General features: G+C 33.8%; 1 protein-coding gene across 1 annotated transcript; it reads right to left on the reverse strand.

Moving 5' to 3' along the window:
* Nucleotides 1-14,705: 14,705 nt before the first annotated feature.
* On the reverse strand, nucleotides 14,706-20,687 carry LOC127538553 (isopentenyl-diphosphate Delta-isomerase 1-like). Its single transcript, XM_051962362.1, has 4 exons — nucleotides 20,546-20,687; nucleotides 18,638-18,730; nucleotides 15,771-15,901; nucleotides 14,706-15,029 (listed from the first exon to the last, which is right to left on the reverse strand). Exons 1-4 carry the CDS (start codon nucleotides 20,685-20,687, stop codon nucleotides 14,706-14,708), a joined length of 690 nt encoding a protein of 229 aa, XP_051818322.1.
* Nucleotides 20,688-21,415: the final 728 nt, after the last annotated feature.

Raw genomic sequence — 21,415 nt, forward strand, 5'->3', positions numbered from 1 at the left:
GCAAAGTGAAGTAAGTAGAATCTAAAATATGCATTAGGAATACGGAAATGGAAAGGACAATCACCACAAATAATTGAAAATAAATATTGCAAACTTATGAAGAATAAGAATAACTCCAAATAAACATGAAAAGTCACAGGTGTGTTACATATATAGATTTTCAGATTTTTGTTAATGCAATGATCAGTTTTGCTTATTTTTTCATCCTATTTTTCTTTTTAAAATTCTTTGATATATAAGTTGGATTTCTGGGAGGTACAGGAAAAAGTCTAGGAGAAAATTGGGTGAGATGAAAGCAAATTATGTCAAAAATATTTTTAAATATTTTGTCAAATTTAATCTAAGAATAAATAAGAGAATTCTTATGGCTAAGCTGAAGCCAGGATTATTATACGTCTGAAACTGAAATTTTCTTCTTCCTTTTCTTGACTTCTTCCGTTCCTCTTTCTCTCTTTAAAAAAAAAATATGCAATGTCTGGAATTCAGAGTTCCTCATCTTTTATAAATAAGGTTAAAGTTAAATAAACAAATAAGTGTAAAGTTCATCTTGCTACTCCAATTCTGATTCCAGAATTTATCACCATGCTTCAGCTGCTTCTTCACTCTAGAAGTTCCTTGTTCAAATTGTTTTCCAGAATGGCTTAACTAATTCTAAACCCCACCAACAATATATTAATGTGTCTATTTTTCTTGCATCCCCTTCAACAGTAGTCATCATCCTTTCATGTTATACTTTCCAATCTCTTTTATTACCTACTCTAGATAATCAGGTTTAGCTATAGAGAATTCTTGATATAACCAGACCTAGAATCTAGGAAGAACTTACTTTTAATTATAAAGAAAATGTGCTAAACACCTTGTTTTTGATTTTCTGATTTGTCTGATTTTCTCAGCATAAATCTAAAATCTTGGAACCTTAGTTAAGAGACTAGGGAGAATATACCAAATCAAATCATATATCTAGTATCAGACATAAGGGGAGAAGTAGATAAAATCCATGAATAATTCATTAATAGCTTGTTATGATATTATTTCCTTCTTTATCACTCAATTTTTTAACGGAGGCAAAAATCTAAATCATCACATAAGGTAAATCTTCTAGCACAATTTGAGCTTAAGTCATACTACTGAAATATGGATAATAACAACAATAATAATTAGTACTTATATAGAGCTTTAAAGTTTGTAAGGCATTTTATAAATATTACCTTATTTGAATTTCATAATTACAGCTGAGTGAAAAATGAATTGTAATGGGGAAATATCTGAGACCCAGAATTCAACAAGCAGACTATTACATGAGGTGATGAGGGCTTTCACCAGCATGGAGACGGTGTCAGAGCAGAGAAGGGGACATATGCAAAAGATTTCATTTTTTATTTTTATTTTTTGCTGAGGCAATTGGGGTTAAGTGACTTGCCCAGGGTCACACAGCTAGGAAGTGAGACTAGATCTGAACTCAGGTCCTCCTGACTTCAGAGCTGGTGCTCTGTCCACTGTGCTAACTGCCCCTGCAAAAGATTTTATAAAGGTAAAATCAATGGGACTTACACATTAATTGGATATGGGGGGAGAAATTGAGAAGTGGAGAATAACTCCTTGGCTGTCATTCCTTTTTTCTAAGCTCCTTCACAACAAAAGCCTTACCTCTACTTTAGAATGACAGCCTGGACTCAGAGAGGGAGGAAAGGGGGAAATCAGAGGAGTACAGAGGTTTAGAGAGTGTCGTTCTACACAGAAATACATGTGTATACTTTTTTCCATAGTTGAAACTACTGGGATGTGAGTTACAGAGACATAGCTTCTAAAATCTACATGTGTTGCCCACTCCCCCTATAATGAAATATGTAAATAAGCCCATAAAATTTAACATCTATAAAATGTTTATAATAATGAATGAAAACACATAGAAATTCAGCTAAAGTAAACATTAAAAGCTCATTCAACAAATTGAATTCTTTTGAATATTCACTTCCTTGGTGCTTAGCACTTTAGGAAATCAATTCCCATTTCAAAGAGTTAGTTCCATTTCACCTCAAGGCACCTTCAAACTTCCTTAGATAGTGCTAGCTGAACTGAACTGTCCTGGTCAAAATTAGTACAATTCAAGATACTGTGGATCTCTTCAATGCAAGGGTCTTTTGAATAGCTCAAAAATGTTTTTTACATTGCTATTGAATAGAAGTTCATATTAGTTTTGAAAGTAAAAAATAGCATTATTACCATTTTTACTAGAATTATTTGTCCCAAGTAGAACTTTACATCCAGCTTGACTTCATCAAGTACAAAGTCACACCATACTAACTTTATGTCCTTTATTGACAAGGTTTCTGAAATGGTAAATCAAGGGAATTGAAGAGTCAGTTGAGGGTAGTTTTGAAAATATGAGGAATGGTTATAATAGTTTGTACCAGAGTATGTTTTTTGTTCCTGAAACAGAACAGGAATAGAAAATGATAATTTCTATCTAAGCGTTCCCTCAGGTCCACACCCAAACTTCAAACTGTGCCTTGTTTTATTCTCCCTGAAAGATTTGAAAGGAGATGCAGGAATTGATTAACTAGGTCAATATGAGAATCTGCCAGGTTTATGACACTTGCAAGAAACTAAAGTACCTCTTACTGAAGGTCATAACATTTTTGAGAAGATTCAAAAGATCCAATTGGCATGTTGCTTACCAGAAAAGTCTGGATAACTCCCACAGGCATCCAGGGAGCATCATATATCACCAGATAAACTGATATATTTGAAATCTTATCACCATACTGACTGATACTTAACACCTCAATTCCCTCAGTTGCCTCTTCCTTCTGATTGGAAAAAGGAACAATTAAAGTTCCTAAAGCCTTTCTTTCTCACACACACAGGGTACACCCTGATGGTATTATTTTAGTTTTTCAGCTTTCTTTTGGGTATTGTCTTCCCTCATTACATTGCAAGCTCCTTGGAGTCAGGAATTATCTTTGTTTTTCTTGTTTGCATCCCCAAAATTTAGAACTCAGAAGGTACTTAATAAATGCTTATTGAATAGACTTGATGTCAGACATCTTAGGAAAAATTGGCTTTGGAAAGTGCTTTGATCTGATCTCTATATTCTCTCCCAATGAAGAAAAATTGTTCCACCAATTCCCCAGTTGATGTGAATACTTCCCATCACTACAGTTGAAGTCTGATCTTATGAGGTCATTGAGCATGTGCTGTAGAAAAGGAACACAAGCATTCAATGGATCATGAACTGAGTAGCTTATTTCTCACAATCATGGAAGCCTGTGGCTTCTCAGTTCTAAGTCCAATTGGTCAAGCCTAGGTGCCGATGGTCCAATGGTCCATTCTTGTCTACATTTGTACCCTGATCAAAAGCTCAGATCTTTTTTCTCTCTTCTTGTATCTAATTATTATTGCTGGGCATAAACACAGAGGTAGAATGGAGGATGACCTTCAGGATGGTCAAAAAAGGGATGGCCAAAATGATTCTCCTCCCTTACAAATGACAAGGGTGTTGGGATAGTTTGTTAACTTTACATACTTGGAACAAATAAAGTTTGGTCAACTGACTGTGATCAGATTACAAGCTGACGCAACTAGTATTGGGTATAATAGGCCCTTGGTAAATAGGTTAATCAGTGATCAAACATACAATGATTTCTGCCTACTAGGCCAATCCTCACAGGTTCTATGCCTTTATTCTCATGAAATTACATAGAAAAGCATTGGAGGTGATTAGTCAAAGATTGCCATACTTCCAACTGTTGGATAAAGTCCTTCATTGGATGATACAAAGTAATGACTGGGGTTGGCAGTTGGGTTCACAAAATAACCGATGTTGGCTATCCAGGAAGGTTCATTTTGGACTCTGTCCAAGGCAGGCAAACAGCATTAGTTAGCTTATATAAAAACAATCAGGAAATTTGGGAGAATTAACCAATTAGTCCAGGAATCTCTGGATGCTAACCAGTCTTGCTTATTGATCTTGAAACTATTCAATGTTTTCTAAGGTATTTTTATATTAAATGAAGTGCTTTTAGTTTTAATTTTACCTTTAATATTACTCTCAGTGTCTTGATCAAGGTGAGCATTCTGAATGAGAAATTAAATATTGGGTTTTTTATGTGCTTTATTATATGTCCAAACTTTCATGCAAAATTCTTACTATTCATTGTTGATTTCTTTCCTGCACTGGAGGAAGAGGGTATATGTTCCTAGGCTTTTTTATTCTCATGTTGCCAGTTGCCTACTGGACATCTTAATCTATATGTAATTTACTGTACGACTCTACTATTTAGTTAACTCCAGTGGCTTCCTATTGTCTCTGGATAAAAGAAAAAATAATGATATAGATATATACACACAAATATACATATATATGTAAACATATATTTACATAATTTTGAATATGCAGGTATGTGTATGTATGTGTATATTTTTTTGTTTAGCTTTGTTTTTTTTACCTTTAGCTTCACTCATGAGAGGAGAAATAAGGAGACGGAATCCATAGGGTGATATGTGGCATTTTCCTAATTAGATTCTTGGACATGTTGTCACAGCAATTATCCTTGAAAGAACTCAAGAAATTTCTCATTGTCAACATTAGATCATTTTTGAGTAAGCTAATATGGGGCTATAAATATAGTCATGTTAAAAACATTACTGTGAAGATTTGAATACAATAATATTTAAGCCTGAATATTGTCACTTGAAGCCCTATTTCTGAAACTACCCTTTCAAATGAATAGTTCTAATGTGTGAATTGGGAAGTTTGGGGAAATTTTTCCTGATATCTAACTAAATTTAGTTCCTTGCAACTTTCTTTAATGGATCCTAATTCTAACCTTTGGACCAAATAGAACAGATCTAATACTTCTTCCATGTGGCATCTCTTTAAATATTTGAACAAAGCCATAATGTCCTTCTAACTCTTCTCCAAGCTAAAAATATCTATTTCTTTCAACCAATTTCCATAACTCAGGACTCTTTCCCAAACTGGTTGACCACTTTTGGACCATTTTCCAGTTTGTCAATGACCTTTTAAAGCTAACACAACCAGAGTTGAGCATTAACCTCCAGATGGTATTTGACTAGGGAAGAGGACAGAGGGATTAATGCCTCTTTTTTCCTAAATGCATTTTACTTTTTAAAAAATAAATATGAATTTCAATTAAAAAAAAAGATTCTGCCTTTTTGCCTTACCACTCTAGAAATGCTGGAACCATTCATTGCCCTATCGAATTCTAATCATCATCAGAGCTTTAACCAGCTCCATTTTCTGGCCTTGGGTGGTTTGTCCCCATTTAGGTAACCTGGTGGTCGTCCATTCCTGGGGATTTACCATATTAATTCTGAACTTAATGTGGTTCCTTGATTGGCTTAGCCAACTGTAGTTTGGGCCTCCTGAGCTCAGAAGATATGCCTGTCTCAGCCTATTTGAGGGCATGGATGACAGGAGTGTACCACCAGGAAGCATTATTTTATTCTTAAGGCAGCCCAAAGACAGAGTTAACTTTTTGTCTCCCACATAATATTATTGACTCATGTTGTGTTTCATCCACTAAAATGCAAAGATCTTGTTCAGATAAACTGCTATTTTAATTTTGCCTCTCTTAATTTGTACATGAAGCCAACTAGGTGACTCAGTAGATAGAGCACTGGGTTTGGAGTCAGGATGATCTGAGTTCAAATATGGCCTTAAATTCTAATTAGCTGTGGGAACTTAACTTCTGCCTTAAGGAAATGGCAAACCATTCCAGTATCTTTGCCAAAAAAAACAACAAAAAAATCAAAAATAAAACAAAAACCAAAAAAACCCTATATGAAGTCATTGAGAGTCAGATACAACTCAACAACAACAACAACAGTTTGTACTTGGGATTTGTTTGAATTCAAGTGGAAGACTTTACATTTATTCCTCTTAGATTTCATTTCATTAGATTAAGGGAGCCCAGTGATTCTAGCTCAGTGAGTCTCAGTTTTTTTTTTTTTTTGTTTCAAGACCTCTTTTCACACCCAAAACTTATTGAACACGTCAAAGAATTTTTTTGTGGATTATGTTTATCATATTTATTCTATCAGGAATTAAAACTGAAAAAATACTTAAAGCTGTTAAAAAACAATGCAATTAATAAAAACCCATATTAATATAAATAATATGTTACTAAAATATTTTCTAAAACAAAAAAATAGTGAAAAGAGTGAAATTATTTTGTATTTTTGGAAATTGCTTTTGCACCATCCATGCAAATGTCAACAAGTTGTTATAGTATAAACCATGAGATTCAAAAAGTTATTTAATACTTTCAACATTCAGTATCATTTGTGTTTATTGCCATGAATTTATATAAAAGATCTTTTTTGATAATTAATTGGTACTGATGTATAAGCAAAACAATGAGTACTATTACATCTATAAGGATTGACAGATCCTTCCATTTGTAAAATTATATAGATGAAATATGAATTCCTGTTTCATATTTGCAGCTAAATCTTTAATTCACAGGTCTTTGGAAAAAATCTATACTTGTGAGAGAGTGAGGTGAAAAAAGCAAATAACATTTTATTATGAAAATAATTTTGAGCTTTTGATATTTTGAAAGGGTCTCAGGACCCTTTTCAGCTTTATGTCCTCTGCTAATTTGGTAAGGATTCTATTTATACTTTTTTCAAGTTATTGATCAAAAATGAGTATCTCTCTGACACTCCACTGCCATTTTGATGTTAAACTATTAACAATTATTCTCTGGAAGTAATCGTTCAAATAGTAATGAATTCACCTAATTTGTCTTATTATCTAATCCAGATGTATCAAACTTGTAATCTGCAGGTAGTAAATGGTCAAAAAAACTCTAAAGTTCTCCTGGAATCAGACCAGAATGTAACTGGAAAAGGATTAACAAAATAAATAAAAATACAATAAAGATAGGTAATGTTACTTTGTGATTTTCCTTGTTATAGGTGACAGCAGAATCCATTTCTATTTGAGTTTGACACCTTGGAGTCTATATTTTCCCATTTTTTCTAAAAAAAAAAAATAACATGAAACATTTGATTAGCTTTGCTAATTAAAGCAAACTAGCTACAGAACTGCTTTGTCTCTTGTCCTCAGGATAAACCATAGCTCTGGGACTATCAACTTTTCAGTTTCCTCTTTCTTTCTCAGAAATTAATTCTTTTAATTAACATAGCTTCTGTGCTAAGATGCTTCCATTGTAAGAATGAGTTGAGTCACATGGCTTAGAATTCATCAAAACTCAGTAAAACTAGTCAGTCTTCTTAGTGACTTCTTTGATTCTCTGCTTCCAAGTTGTTCTTTGCTCAGTTGGACTTATTTCTAAGCTTCAAGCTTAGCCAAGGTTAGCCAAGTAGTAATCTGTCTCTTGAATTCTCTTCCTTTGCAGAATTCTTCTCCACTTCTCAGAATCCATATTCTCTTAGTTATTAACCTAAGATTTCTCCAGTTCTTCATAAATCACTGAAGAATCTTGTGCTCTTTATTTACTGTCCTGGTATGAAATGAGTGCATTGTATTAATATAATGTGCATATTAATTAATACTATGTGTGACACTGTTATATTCTACAGTTTGATATATTTGTAAAATAAGCAATTGCTGACTCAGAACTCTGAGCAGACCCATGTAATCCCTCACACACATAAACTGTCAAAGCAGACAACTCAGCAATTACGTTTCTCAGAAGCAGATTTATGCCCCCCAAATAAGTGAACTGGCAAAGGTAATTCCCTTAAAAGGTCAATCCCTTACAGGCACGCATATAACACATATGATCAGGGCACCTGAAAGGAACTTTGGAACCATAACATCAAGAGAGAAGCAATTTTAGCCAAATGAAGTTTGATGATAGCCACAAAAGACATAAGTAGCTTTACAGCATCAGGAGAATAACTTGCTCATACAGAGAGGCTCTAATCACCCATATTCCCTAAATATAAATTTATACATGGTTCCTGAATGTTTATTCTCCCACAGAACCCTATCTTGTAGAAAAGATATAGTATATACTTTTATAAAAGGTATAGTATATACCCTTATAAAAACATATAGTATAGTAGACAAGACACTTGTCCTGGATTCAGGAAGACTCAAGTTAAAATCCAGTGGTACAGCCAGTCACCTGCCTAATTTTCTGTCTGCCTCAGTTTCCTTGACTATAAAATGGGGACAATAATAGCACCTACCTGAGTCCAAATGATGGAGAGTAAACAGAACATTGCCTGAGCTCTCTCCAGCTCTTAGAATTAACACTAAATCAAGCCTCTAAATAGATTTTGGAGCAACAGAACCCACAAATATTTAGAGTGTAATAATTTTTCATCTTAACAACATCTAAAGAAATGTAGACTAAGCAAATATAAATTTCCCAAAACAGGAAAATATGTACAATACTTTGTATATTGCATGAGTGCAAATGAAAATATATTCTTAATTTCTTATTTTCATAAATTGTTAAATCATTTTTTTTTCATACAAGAGCATGCAGTGTTAATTTATAAAATGGCATCTGAGCGGATGATAATTATTCTGCATTCTGTCCCCCCATTTAGATTTTTTAAAAAAGGAATGTAGGTCTTACCCTAAAAAGAAAATCAAAGTGGAAAAACAGGACAAAAGAATGCATAATGATGCAGATTTTTTTGTTTGATCATCTAAGTACTTCTATCTCAATTGGTCATGGGGGAATGAGGCACAGTGCAGGTGTGGCAAGGGGGAGGCCTGATGGGAATCTAGCGAGAAACTCTTAGCCAAAATACAGCAGGATTGGCTACTTTCTTCTCATTTAGAAGGCCAGTGGATCAGCAGACCACCTGTATTACTTCCAATACAATTACAGCAGTCAAGTAGTAAGCCATTGAACCCCAGAATAACAAGCAGGACTTGGCCATACCTAAGCAGCACAAAGGGAAAACCTATAGCACCACAAGCTCCAGAACAGTCAGTGAGAGGTACCTGTACCCTTGTAAAAGAAGATTGGTACATTTTCCCCTGTGCCCTCAGAGCAGAGCTCAATTTTTCAAAATGAGCAAAAAAGCAAAAAGAGCTCTGACTATAGATAGCTGTTATGGAGACAAGGAAATCAGAACACAAACCCAGAAGAGGGCAGCAAAGGCAAAATGCTTTCCTGTAAAGCCTCAAAGTGGGATATGAACTGGTGTCTAGCTCCAAAAACTCTCTTGGAAGAGTTCAAAAAGGATCTTAAAAGAAAGATAGAAGAAAAATGGGGAAAAGAAATGAGAGCTATGCAGGAAAATTATGATAGGTTTTTTTTGGGGGGGACAAAGTCAACAGCTTGAAAAAAGAAGCATAGAAACTAATTGAAGAAAAAAATTCCTTAGAAAATAAATTTGTCAAAATGGAAAAAATATACTGACAAAATCAAATTCTTTAAAAACAAATTTGATGAAATTGGAAAAAAAAACTTCTTAAAAAACAGAATTGATTAAAAGGGGAAAAATTCAATGAACAAAAAAATTTCTTTAAAAGTAGAAATGGGCAAATGCAAAAAGGAGGTTAAAAAAAGTTAACCAAAGAAAATAATTCACTAAACATTAGAATTGGACAAATAGAAATGAATGACTCAATAAGACATCAAGAATCAATCAGACAAAATCAAAAAAGTGAAAAAACAGAAGAAAATGTAAAATATATCATTGGAAAAACAACTACCTGGAGACTAGATCTAGAAATCTAAGAATTATTGGACTATCTGAAAGCCATGATGAAAATAAGAGCTTGAACAACATCTTTCAACAAACCAGCAAGGAAAACTGCCCTAATATCCCATGACTAGAGGATAAAATAATCTTTCAAAGAATCCATCAATGTCCCAAGAACTTATTTTACAGAGCTAAAAAAAATAATAACAAAGTTCATCTGGAAGAACAAAAGGTCAAGAATTTCAACGGAATTAACAAAAAGATGCAAATGAAAGCGACCTAGCTATATCCAATCTAAAACTATATTATAAAGCAGTGGTCAATAAAACCATTTGGTACTAGATAATAAATAGAGTAGTCAATCATTGCAATAGGTTAGGTTCACAAGACAGCTTGTCAATGACTATAATAATCTAGTGTTTGATAAACCCAAAGACCCCAACTTCTCACATAAGAACTTACCACTTGACAAAAATTCACTGAGAAAATTGGAAATTAGTATGACAGAAACTAGGCATCAACCCACACCTAACACCCTATACCAAAATAAGGTCAAAATGGGTACATAAAGAGTAATACTATAAGCAAATTAGAAGAACAAAGGATAATCTACCCATCAGATCTGTGGAGAAGGAAGGAATTTGTGGCCAAAAAAGAACTACAGTACATTATGAAATGCAAAATGAATAATTTTTATTATATTAAATTAAAAAGGTTTTGTACAAAATAATGCAGACAAGATTAGAAAGGAAGCAGAAAACTGGGAGGAAGGGGAATTTTACACCCAAAGGTTGTGATAAAACCTCATTTCTAAAATATAGAGAGAACTGACTCAAATTTATAAGAATACAAGCCAGTCTCTAATTGATAAAGGGTCAAAGAATATGAACAGACAATTTTCAGATGAAGAAATTAAAACCATTTCTAATTGTATGAAAAAATACTCTAAATCACTATTGATCAGAGAAATGGAAATTAAGACAACTCTTAGGTACCACTACATATCTCTCAGATTGGCTAAGATGGCAGGAAAAGATAATGATGAATGTTGGAAGGGATGTGGGAAAACTGGGACACTAATGCATCTTTGGTGGAGTTGTGAACTGGTCTATTATTCTGGATCTGGAGAATAATTCTGGAGAATAACTTGGAACTATGCGCAAAGGGCTATCAAATTGTGCACACCCTTTGATCCAGCAGTCTCTCTATTGGGTCTGTATCCCAAAGAGATCATAAAAAAGGGAAAGGGACTCACATTGCAACAATCTTTATAGCAGCATTTTTGTGGTAGTAAGGACCTGGAAACTGAGTGGATGCTCATCAGATGGAGAATGGCTGACTAAGTTATGGTATATGAGTGCTATGGAATGTTATTGTTCTATAAGAAGTGATCAGCTGGATGATTTCAGAAAGGCCTGAAGAGTCTTACATGATGCTAAGGGAAGTAGTATTGTACACAGCAACAACAAGATTATATGGTGTTCTAGTCTAATGGATATGACTCCTTTTAACAATGAGGTGATTCAGGCCAGTTCCAATGGTCTTGTGATGGAAAGAGCCATCTGCACCCAGAGAAGACTGTGGGGATTGAGTGTGTACAACATAGTATTTTCATTCTTTTTATTGTTCTGTGCTTGCATTTTGTTTTCTTTCTCATTTTTTCCCTTTTGATCTGACTTTTCTTGTGCAACATGATGATTGTGAAAATATATATAGAAGAATAGTGCATGTCTAATATCTATTGAATTACTTGCCATCTAGGGGAGAGATATGTATGTATATGTATCCCTTCCTATTAAAAACACTAGAGAGCATAGGAATAAATAGAGTTTTCTTTAAAATAATAAGTAGCATCTATCTAAAATCATCAGCAAGCATTATATATAATGGGAATAAAATCAGGGATGAAGCAAAATTGCCCATTATCACCACTATTATTCAATATCATACTAGAAATGTTAGCTTTAGTAGTAAGAGAAGAAAAAAATGGAAGGAATTAGAGTAGATAACAAGGAAATAAAACTATCATTCTTTGCAATGATATGATGATTAGAGAATCCTAGAAAATCAACTTAAAATTACTAGAAACAATTTATAACTTTAGCAAAGTTGCAGGATATAAAATGAACCCATATGAATTATTGACATTTCTATATGTTACCAATAAAGCCCAGCAGTAAAAGATAGAAAGTGAAATACTAATTAAAATAATTGTAGATAATATAAAATATTTGGAAGTCTGCCTGCCAAGACAAAGTCAGGAACTATATGAAAATAATTGCAATATACTTTTCACACAAATAAAGTTAGACCTAACAATTGGAAGAATATCAATTGCTTGAGGACAGATCTAGCTAATATAATAAAATGACAATTGTACCTAAATTAATCTACTTATTCAGTACCATACCACTCAAAGGGTCAAGAAATCACTTTATTGAGCTAGAAAAAAATAATAACAAGATTCATCTGGATGATAAAAAGGTCAAGAATTTCAAGGGAATTAATGAAAAAATGCAAAGTAAGATGAAGTAGCCATACCAGACTTATAACTATATTATAAATTGATGGTCATCAAAACTATTTGGTATTGGCTAAGATATAAAGTAATAAATGAGTGGAGTGTGTTAGGTTCACAAGATACTTTTAGTCAATGATTTACCACTTTCATGATAGAAATCCAGCTCATAGATTAATTTAGCTAAAGACTCCATATCTAAGACTTTTCATGGTTGGCAAACTGACAATTCTGTCTCTCCTATCACTCTTTGTTAGAACAAATGTTACCTCTTTCTAGAGTACAAATAGAATATAGTTGCGACAGAATGATATTTCTTGCTCAGCCATAGGCACAAAAGAGTCTTAAGAGTAAAGTATTCTTTATTGATGATTTATTGATATTTTAACTTTTACATTAAATACCACTAATTTATGCTTTTACTACAGATATATTTAATAATTGCTCCATTAAAAAGTAACAGACAAAAAACTCATAATTAAAAATAATATGTATGATTTCTCTAAACTATCCAGTTATGACAGCTATTTTTCGAACAAATTTAGTCTATACCCAATCTCATTTAGGAATTCTATGTGCCTTGTTATTCTAATTAAGCGATCATAAGTGTATCCCCATTGTAACCATTTTAGTAGAAAATTATTTTCACACACAGAGATAGTTTAGATCATTTATCTTAACTGATTGAGTCAAAAGCTACACTAAGAAAGTTAAACTAAGAAAAGGCAAATGGTTTTGAATGTAAGTTCTCTGAGAGCAGGGACACTGCACATAGCAGGTGTTTGGGGTGTGGGGTGTATTTAGGGAAGACTAGTATCTCCGGGGTGAGGGCTGCCAGGCACCTTACATGCTGCTTTCCCCCTTAGGTGTCCACCTGATCTGCCTAACTCTCACCGTGGCTCCAAGAAGCTGTAGCATGCATAGTAGCCACATACAGGTAAACTATTTCAGCAGATGGGTTAAACCAGGTTGAGGGTAACCAAGGGATCTCATACTCTATGATGAATTGGAGGGTGTCTACTGCAAAGCAGTAAAGACTCCCTGGTGGATGTGCAGATAAAAACAATTTGTTCCAAAGGCCATGAAGGCAGGTGAAGCAGAAGACGTGGAGAGCTTTGAGCTTGGTTTGATATCAAAGACACCCAGATCATTCACTGCATCCAGAATCATCCCCTGTCATCTTGACTCTGTCCTACCCCTGGACAGTGGTGACTCTGGAAGAGATAATGAGGCTGACAAATTAGTGCAACTCTGCCTCACTTAAATCCAATTTACACATGAACCAAAAAAAAATGTTTAATCATTATTTGATGAGGTGAATTTAATTGGATGAACCAGTTCTACTCCAGATTGGAGAGAGCAGGCTGTCAGAAATCCAGTCAGATTCCACCAAGATTTTATTTTAGGTGGGTACCAGAGTTAGAAGACTAGTATGCAATAGGGGAGATAATGTTTGCTTATCCTAGATATAGAAACAGTATTAGGATGCCATAGGATGCCCTAGGGAAATCATAGTCTCATGCAGCTGGAAAAGAGATCTTATGCAACGTAGGAGCAGAAGATCTCTCTCTTGATCTTGTTAGGCTTGTCATATTTGCACTGTATGAAGCTCTAGCATCTCACCTTTCTAGATGAAAGACATGGGAAAAATTGCTTTGCCAGGTTTATATTATCCCCTTAATTGAGTCAGTAAACTGAGAAGCAGTAAAAGAGTAGGAGGGAAGTGTGGTGAGATTATATATAGAAATGCATCTCATTTCACAAAAATCTTGAGCTTTAGGCACTATTATTACTCCCATTTTACAGGTGAAAGAAATGGAGGCAGAAAGCATTTCAGTGACTTGCCCAGTCTCATGACTAGCAAAAATTGAGGCTGCATTTGAAGTTAGGTTATTTTGGCTCCAGAACCAGTACTCTATCCACTTGCCACTAAGGAAGGGACTTCCCTTAAAGGGCAACTGAAGTATCTCCTGATACTAAAATTAGAGGGGTTCAAACACAGGGAAACAAACTATTTTAGCTTCAAAGAATCGGTAATTCCTCTAAATTCTAAAGACCCAGCAAGGTGACTTATACTTAATATGTACTCAGTGTTTGTTCAATCATGTTGAATAGTTGAATAGTGTTGAAGTGGGACTAGTGGCAAAGCACTGAAAAAATTGTTATCCCCCAAAATAGTTTCATTTTTTTATCTGCTCTCATAAAACTTTCAGATATTCTAAAGATCACTCATGACAGATTGCAATGTTCTGCCAAAAAATATAATTAGAAAAGAAGAAATCAGCATCCTCATAATTTAGAGACCTAGAAAATGTATAAACAAAAACAATAAAGACTAAATGCTGTATAAATGGAAAGTACATGCAAAAGTTAAATATGGATGATGTTCATGTCACTGCTGCTTCTGTCAATAACTGTATAAAGCCAAGAATTGACTATAATGAATATGGGTCAAAATATCATTTACCAAATAACAGTAAGAAGGTCATTTTCCATTTAATGTATACTACTTGGTCCTATTTCTTCACTCAAAGTCTGATAATCTGTATATTTTCTTAGGGTCAAGAGTTATATTAGGTAATTTATCCCACCACTTAAGCAAAATAGTCTCTGCAATTATTCTGAACCATCCGGAAACCTTATCTTCACTTTTGGCTCCTTCTTCCAAGAGTTTTTCCAGTTCTTCCTTTGTAACATAACGGTAACCTTTCACCTCTCTGGGATCTGGATTCAAAGTGACATTCTTCCTTACACACAGAAGATAACCAATTTCATGTTCTCCACAAAACTCATCTAATTTAATCTTGTAGTATAATCTTACTACAAAATTAATATCCTCAAGGGGTATCTGTGGACAAATAGAACAGAATTAGCAATTTTGTAATAGAAAAATGTCTCATTTCTAAGCCCCACTAGACAAAATCTACATGCTCTTGAATCACTTCCCTTCTCTAGAACATCCAAGCACCAGTTCTTGAGTTTGTGAAATCAAAGGTCCAGTCTCATCACAACCAGCAGCAGAATCTATTCAGGGCTTTCTTCAACTTTGGAAGAATATTTTGTGGAATAAGACAGGTATTCAGCCAAATTTTTTCAGTACTAAAACTACAATCGAGTCACCATGCTAAACAGCAAAAATAAAGCCTTCTATTAACTGTCAATTTCTCATTGTGATAGATATAAAAAATTCACAGACAAGCTTAAAATTCCATTCTAGCTTCAAGCCCTGACCTTCTCTCTTATCTTGTTTATTTGTAGAACAAAGACTCCTGGGTAATTATAAAAACTCAACCACCAGATTTGTGGTGAGCGAAGAGATGATAGATGGCCTTCACACTATATCCCACTATGGCAAGATTTTCTCCAGGTTACATCTTTAATAAATCAAACTCTCAATAGCCAGTGTGAAAATCCAGCCACATTCACCACGTCATTAGTTTTTACCTTATGGCATTATTGCTTATAATATCTGATGTATTCTAATACAATATAATAGAATAGAACATAATGTAATATAACATAATGTAACATAACATAACATAATATATAATATAATATAATATCCACTATGGATAGTAAAGCAAAATACCTCCTCCAGGGGAATTCCTAATTCAGCATGTAAGCTCCTCTGAGCTGCACGCCGTATTCCAAGGGCATTAGTTTCTTCCATTTCCAGTGGTTCATATAATGGATGACTAGAACAACTGTCAGAAAACATCCCTAAAAACGAACACAACAGACATTATCCTCAATCAGATTTGTCCTTGGGAGACCAAAAGAACAAAATCAAGTTCTCCCATGAAGTCTCCTTCATTCTGTTTTCTTGCAGTACAGGAAACTATTATTAGCAACATGTCCTCTGGAAAGTTAAAAGATTGATTTTGGGCATCTAGAAGTCTAGTCAAAATCAGGCTAGACTCCACAAAATCCAGAGTTACAGGAATTGCCCTCAATTTATTGTCAGTAATGATCCTGAACTTGGAAGAGCTCTTCTAGATATCTAAGAAATTCTAGACATCTAAGTCATGTTTACTTCCCACATTCCATATATCACCACATAAAAGGTGGTCCATTAAAATAACACCTAATCAGGATTTCTTTTCCTGCACTGAGTTTACTTGAAATTTCCAGAGAAGTATGATTCCTTCTCTACTAGCAAGTGAAAGGCAACATGTCTACAATTGCCATAAACCAAACTAACCATAGCAAAGGGACAACTGGAACTTTCACTGTGCATCCCTGCTATTTCCTCTTTCCTCTTTAAAAAAATTAATAAATCAACAAATATTTAAGAATCAAGGACAGAAGTGAAACAGTATCTGCCCATAAATAGCTTACATTCTGGAGGAGATTAGAGAATGGGTGACAGAGAAAAAGAGAGTGATATATATATGTGTATACACATAAAGTATTTAGAGATGGTGTAATTTTTATATTTTAAGGAAGTTCTGTGAGAAAAGCATATCTTTGAGGTTCTAATCTGTTTTTCTCTTTAAAATAAATATTTTGTTTATTTGTTTTTCCCCCAGAGGCAATTGAGGTTAAGTGACTTGCCCAGGGTCACACAATTAGGAAGTGTTAGGTGTCTGAAGCCACATTTGAACTCAGGTCCTCCTGACTTCAGGGATGGTACTCTATCCACTACACCACCTCACTGCCCCTAAACATTCTTTTTTTTAGGATTTATACTATGACATAAAAATGATTATAGAAGATAGAATTCATAAAACTTGGGAGCCCCAAATGATCTTTTGGCATTCAGGTCTGAATAAAATAAAACAATTTGATAAAGTAGTGATTACTACAAAATTAAGTCACTGCTTTATAGAATCCTATGAAGGAACAAACCTAAGGTTTAAGGTATATCTAATATACTATGTAAGGAGACATAAAGTAATTTTATACCATTGTAAATAAAGCAAAATAGGACCATTTAATTGTACATTTTGGTGCCATTTTAAAAAGAAATATTGTAATCATTTTTAGGACCTTACATATGAATAGATGCTAACATTTCAATTTTGGAAGCCAAGTTTACTACAACAATAAGGAAAAAACAGTCTTTTGAAAAATCCTTTGAGGATGGGAATAAAATTCTACTGCCAGATTCCACAAGTTTCTTTCCATTAGGCTTTCAGGATTTAGCCAATTACAATGGTAGCCTAGGTAGCAGAAAAGTATTGGTAATAAACAGTGCCAGAAAGAGTTAATTGTTATTTTGCCCAAAACTTTTAATGAATGCCAATTTCTGCTGTGATGATTAGCTTCCTAATCACATCAATAATAGCTGCCAATAAATACTCATTGGTTCAGCTTCTTTCTTGAGTTGCTTTACAGGGAATTATTTTAATTCAATTTCCTATTTGGAGAATTGCATAGGAGCAAGAGTTTATTTTTGTATAGAGCTTTATATTTACAATTTTTTTTGCAGTTCCCCAGTGAAGTAGGTACTACAAATATCCCCATTTTTAGGGGAAGAAAAGGGAATAAGCATTAATAAAGCACCTATAACAGGGCTAGGTACTTTAAAATATCATCTCATTTTGACCTCAATTTAACCTTAATTGCTTCAACTATAAAATTATAAAAACTAGTAGCACCTATATTCCAGGGTTGTTGTGAGGATCAAATTGGAATGAGGTTCTTTTGGTTTTTCCTGGTCACATGGCTAATAAGTGACAAAGAAAGGATTCATTACAAAAATACTTTGATTCTAAGAGATAGAATATAAACAATTTGTCACATTTTCCTCATTAATGCTTTGAATTTTGCTCTTTATTTTATGTTCCAGAATGCATAAATTATTTTTATTTTAAAGCAAAACATTTTTGAAATTGGATTTTCCCAAGAAAGACTCCGAGGTATAAACCTGATTTTGGAGGGGGAAATACTTCTCCATGAAAACGCTCATGACAAGGTTTTCTAATGAGGTATAATACAGTCAAAGAACTTGAGCTTGAATCCTGGCATAACTCCTGTGAGACCTTTGTCAAGTCGAGTCCCTTTTGAAGCCTTTATTTTTCATCTACAAAATAAAGGGTTACAGACTAACTGCTAAAGTTCCTTTCAGGTCTAATTCTTTGGTCCTATGACTTGATTCCTAGTATTATGCTATCAGTCCAAAGCAATGGATGATTCAATGGAATGATCTCAGTAGAGAAAAGTTAATTGAACTGGCAGAGTCATCCCTTGAATCAACCTCTTATCAAAGTAGTTCAATGAGAGAATATATTAGACCCTATTGTCTTTACAGCTTTATTCCCACAAGCAGCAGAATGAAAACTAGCAGAAAATCCCCAGAAGCTCTCCATTATCCTTGAAGTACATAAGACAGATCTTACTTTCTGGGGAAAATTATGACTAAAAATGAGATGTCTGTTATATATTCTAGAAATGACCTTTTTATTCAGAAAGGGTAAAATTTTTCCCATTGGCATTTCAAAGTAATATACTTACCTGGACAAATATTTTTAGAATCAGATCTCTGCTGCAACAATAGCTTGTTTTGTGTATTGAATAATACAACAGCAAAACCCCGGTGCAATAATCCTGAAAAACAAAAACAAAAACAAAACCATGAACACAAGAGTTTTGAGAACATAATGCTAATAAGCATGGGGCTAATGAGCTTTTCATTGTTAAGATTTCCCCTTTCCTCCCATACAGCAATGACACTCTAACTGAAGTTCCATGATCATGCCATTCCAATATTACCAGGAGAGGCAAAGTTCAGAATATTTGATTGTGAGGTTTTTAATGCCCTAATACGTGATCAATTTTTGCATAATTACTATGTACTGCTGAGAAAAAAAAGGTGTATTCCTTTCTGTCCCAATTTAATTTTCTCCAGACGGCTATCGTATCTAGATTTTCTGGGATTCTATGAAGCTCCCTAATTTCTTTCTTGTTTATTTTGCAGTTAGATTTGTCTGATTCTGAGAGGGAAAGGTTGAAGTCCCCAACTAGTATAGTTTTGCTGTCTATTTCTTTCTGTAACTGACTTAAAATTAAAGTTCAGAGTAAAACAGCTTAACATTTGCATTTGACACTGTAGGTTGAGCTGTGAATTGGTTCATAATCACTAGAGGAAGAATTTTGGAATTAAATTAAGAAAGGGCCTTATAAGTCTAGATCTTTGGACTTATCCAAATGATGAGATATGACTACTTAATTCATAGGAGGTCAAACATAAAAAGAAAGCTTTCATATACAGGAAAATATTTGTTTACAACTCTTTTTGTAGAATCAGAGGGCTGGAAATAGATTAATAACATGTCGTAAATGAATGTAATAGACTATTACTACATTATAAATGTATATATAATATATATATAATAAGAAATAACAAATTTGTAATCACATTCAAGCATCAAAAGACATAAAACTTATATAAAGTGAATTAAACAAAAGCAAGAAAATAATATACAAAATGACCACAATAACTAAATGGAAGGAACAACAATCCAAAACTCAGATTTTTGTGAAATTTAATGATCAAACTTGCAGTGCTAAGAGGAAGGCTACGGTCAGGTTTAGGTTAATAGGGAGCATAAGGTATTCATGGGGTATTACCATAATTTATTGAGTCAAAATCAATTATCTTAATTAGATTAAAAACCTATTCATTTCATTCAAGGCCTTTTTGGAATCATTCCTATGCTAGGCCTCCTGTGAGCAGGATGATAAGGGAGTAGGCCAGGGCAAGTATTGTGCTGGTAGTTGATAGTTGGATGGTTCAGGGTAATGGTAGGAGGAGAGCGATTTCTAGGTCGAAGAGGAGGAATGTGATGGCAACTAGGAAGAATTTTATTGAGAATGGAAGGCGGGCAGAGCCTAAAGGGGCAAAACCACATTCGTAAGGGCTAGACTTTTCTAGGTATAAGTAGAGTTGTGATAATCAGAAGGTGATGAGAACTACGATCAAAGAAATTATGACAAATGTAACTTTGTCATTTTTTTGCCATAGAGGTAGAGACTATCAGATTTGTTATGTTCATTAGTTTTGCTGAGCAACTTTCCTTTCACACTTCTTTTTGGCCTTTGTTAAAGAGCATAATCTCTGGGTAAGGTAGGGAAGAAGGCTATATTTTTAAATGATTTTGATGAGGAAAAAAGATATTAACCATAAAGAAGATTAAGGAAGATTAATATTAGAATATCATAATAATTTAAATTTTTTACATGTGGATAACTAGTATTTTCTTTAATATTTACTAAAAATAATATGAAAGATAGAACATAAGATGAAAGCGATATCTCATTCTTATGTGAAGTTCCTCAATATATTTCTCACATATCTGCCAGAATCAAAGAAGACTGAGGAATCACTTTCAAAGTAAACAAAATAGACCTTTCTACTGTTACCTTTTTCAATATTTTCATTCAGATGGCAATTCCACTTGGTCTCTGAACCAATCACTGAATCATTTTCATCAATAACAATACACATATCTTCCAGGCGCTGCATTTGGAGTTTGTCCAGATGATTCCGGTTACCTTTAGACATAGTTGATAAATTTCAATCTTACCTAGACCACAAACATTTATAGAAATATTATTGTCAGTTATATTTCCTGTAACAAAAATTCAAGATAGCTCCTGAAACTAAAATAATAGAAATAGCAAAGTAATACAATAATAAGAATAAAAATGGGAATAAACATTTCTAATTCATCAGCTGATTGTTATATGAGAGTTCTCTAGCTAGTGATTTATCATGAAATCTAGGAGTCAATGACATGAAGGGTCAATAATCAATTCTTAGCAAATAAACAAGTTCTTAGGGTTTATGTTGCCATTATATGAAAATTTCATAGGAAAAGAAACACTCCAAAGTTATTTTATGGGTTAGTGTAGTCATCATAGTCTATATAAATATGCTTAGAGATTCACTTACTATATACAGATAAAAAGGCGAGTAGCTTTCTACTTTTCTGGTACCAAATAATCTAAGGGACTCTCTGAAGAGTGCTCATGAAGAGTAGGAAGAGAGGATGGTAACACTATCAAATGAATAAGATAGTAAAGGAAAGATCAGGAATAAAAAAGACTACCAGATTTTGCAAATAAAATCCTGGTAACTTTGGAAGGTACATTTTCAGCTGGGTGATGAGGCTGAAAGCCAAATTGTAAAGAGATGAGAAGAATAAAAATGAATAGAAAATAGAGTCAGAGTGCAGAAAAACTTTTTCTAGTTTTTAGTTCTAGCTTCTTTTTAGCTGAAAAAAGAAAGAA

The sequence above is a fragment of the Antechinus flavipes genome, chromosome 5 (assembly GCF_016432865.1).
Source record: "Antechinus flavipes isolate AdamAnt ecotype Samford, QLD, Australia chromosome 5, AdamAnt_v2, whole genome shotgun sequence".
NCBI lineage: Eukaryota > Metazoa > Chordata > Mammalia > Dasyuromorphia > Dasyuridae > Antechinus > Antechinus flavipes.

Excerpts from the sequence above, each read along its gene's own strand:
- LOC127538553 (XM_051962362.1), bottom strand. The coding sequence starts at position 20,687 with ATGTCTAAAGGTAACCGGAATCATCTGGACAAACTCCAAATGCAGCGC. Across the intron at positions 18,731-20,545 it reads GAATGAAAATATTGAAAAAG|GATTATTGCACCGGGGTTTT; the intron begins GTAACAGTAGAA and ends TTTGTTTTTCAG. Across the intron at positions 15,902-18,637 it reads TTCTAAAAATATTTGTCCAG|GGATGTTTTCTGACAGTTGT; the intron begins GTAAGTATATTA and ends GTTCGTTTTTAG.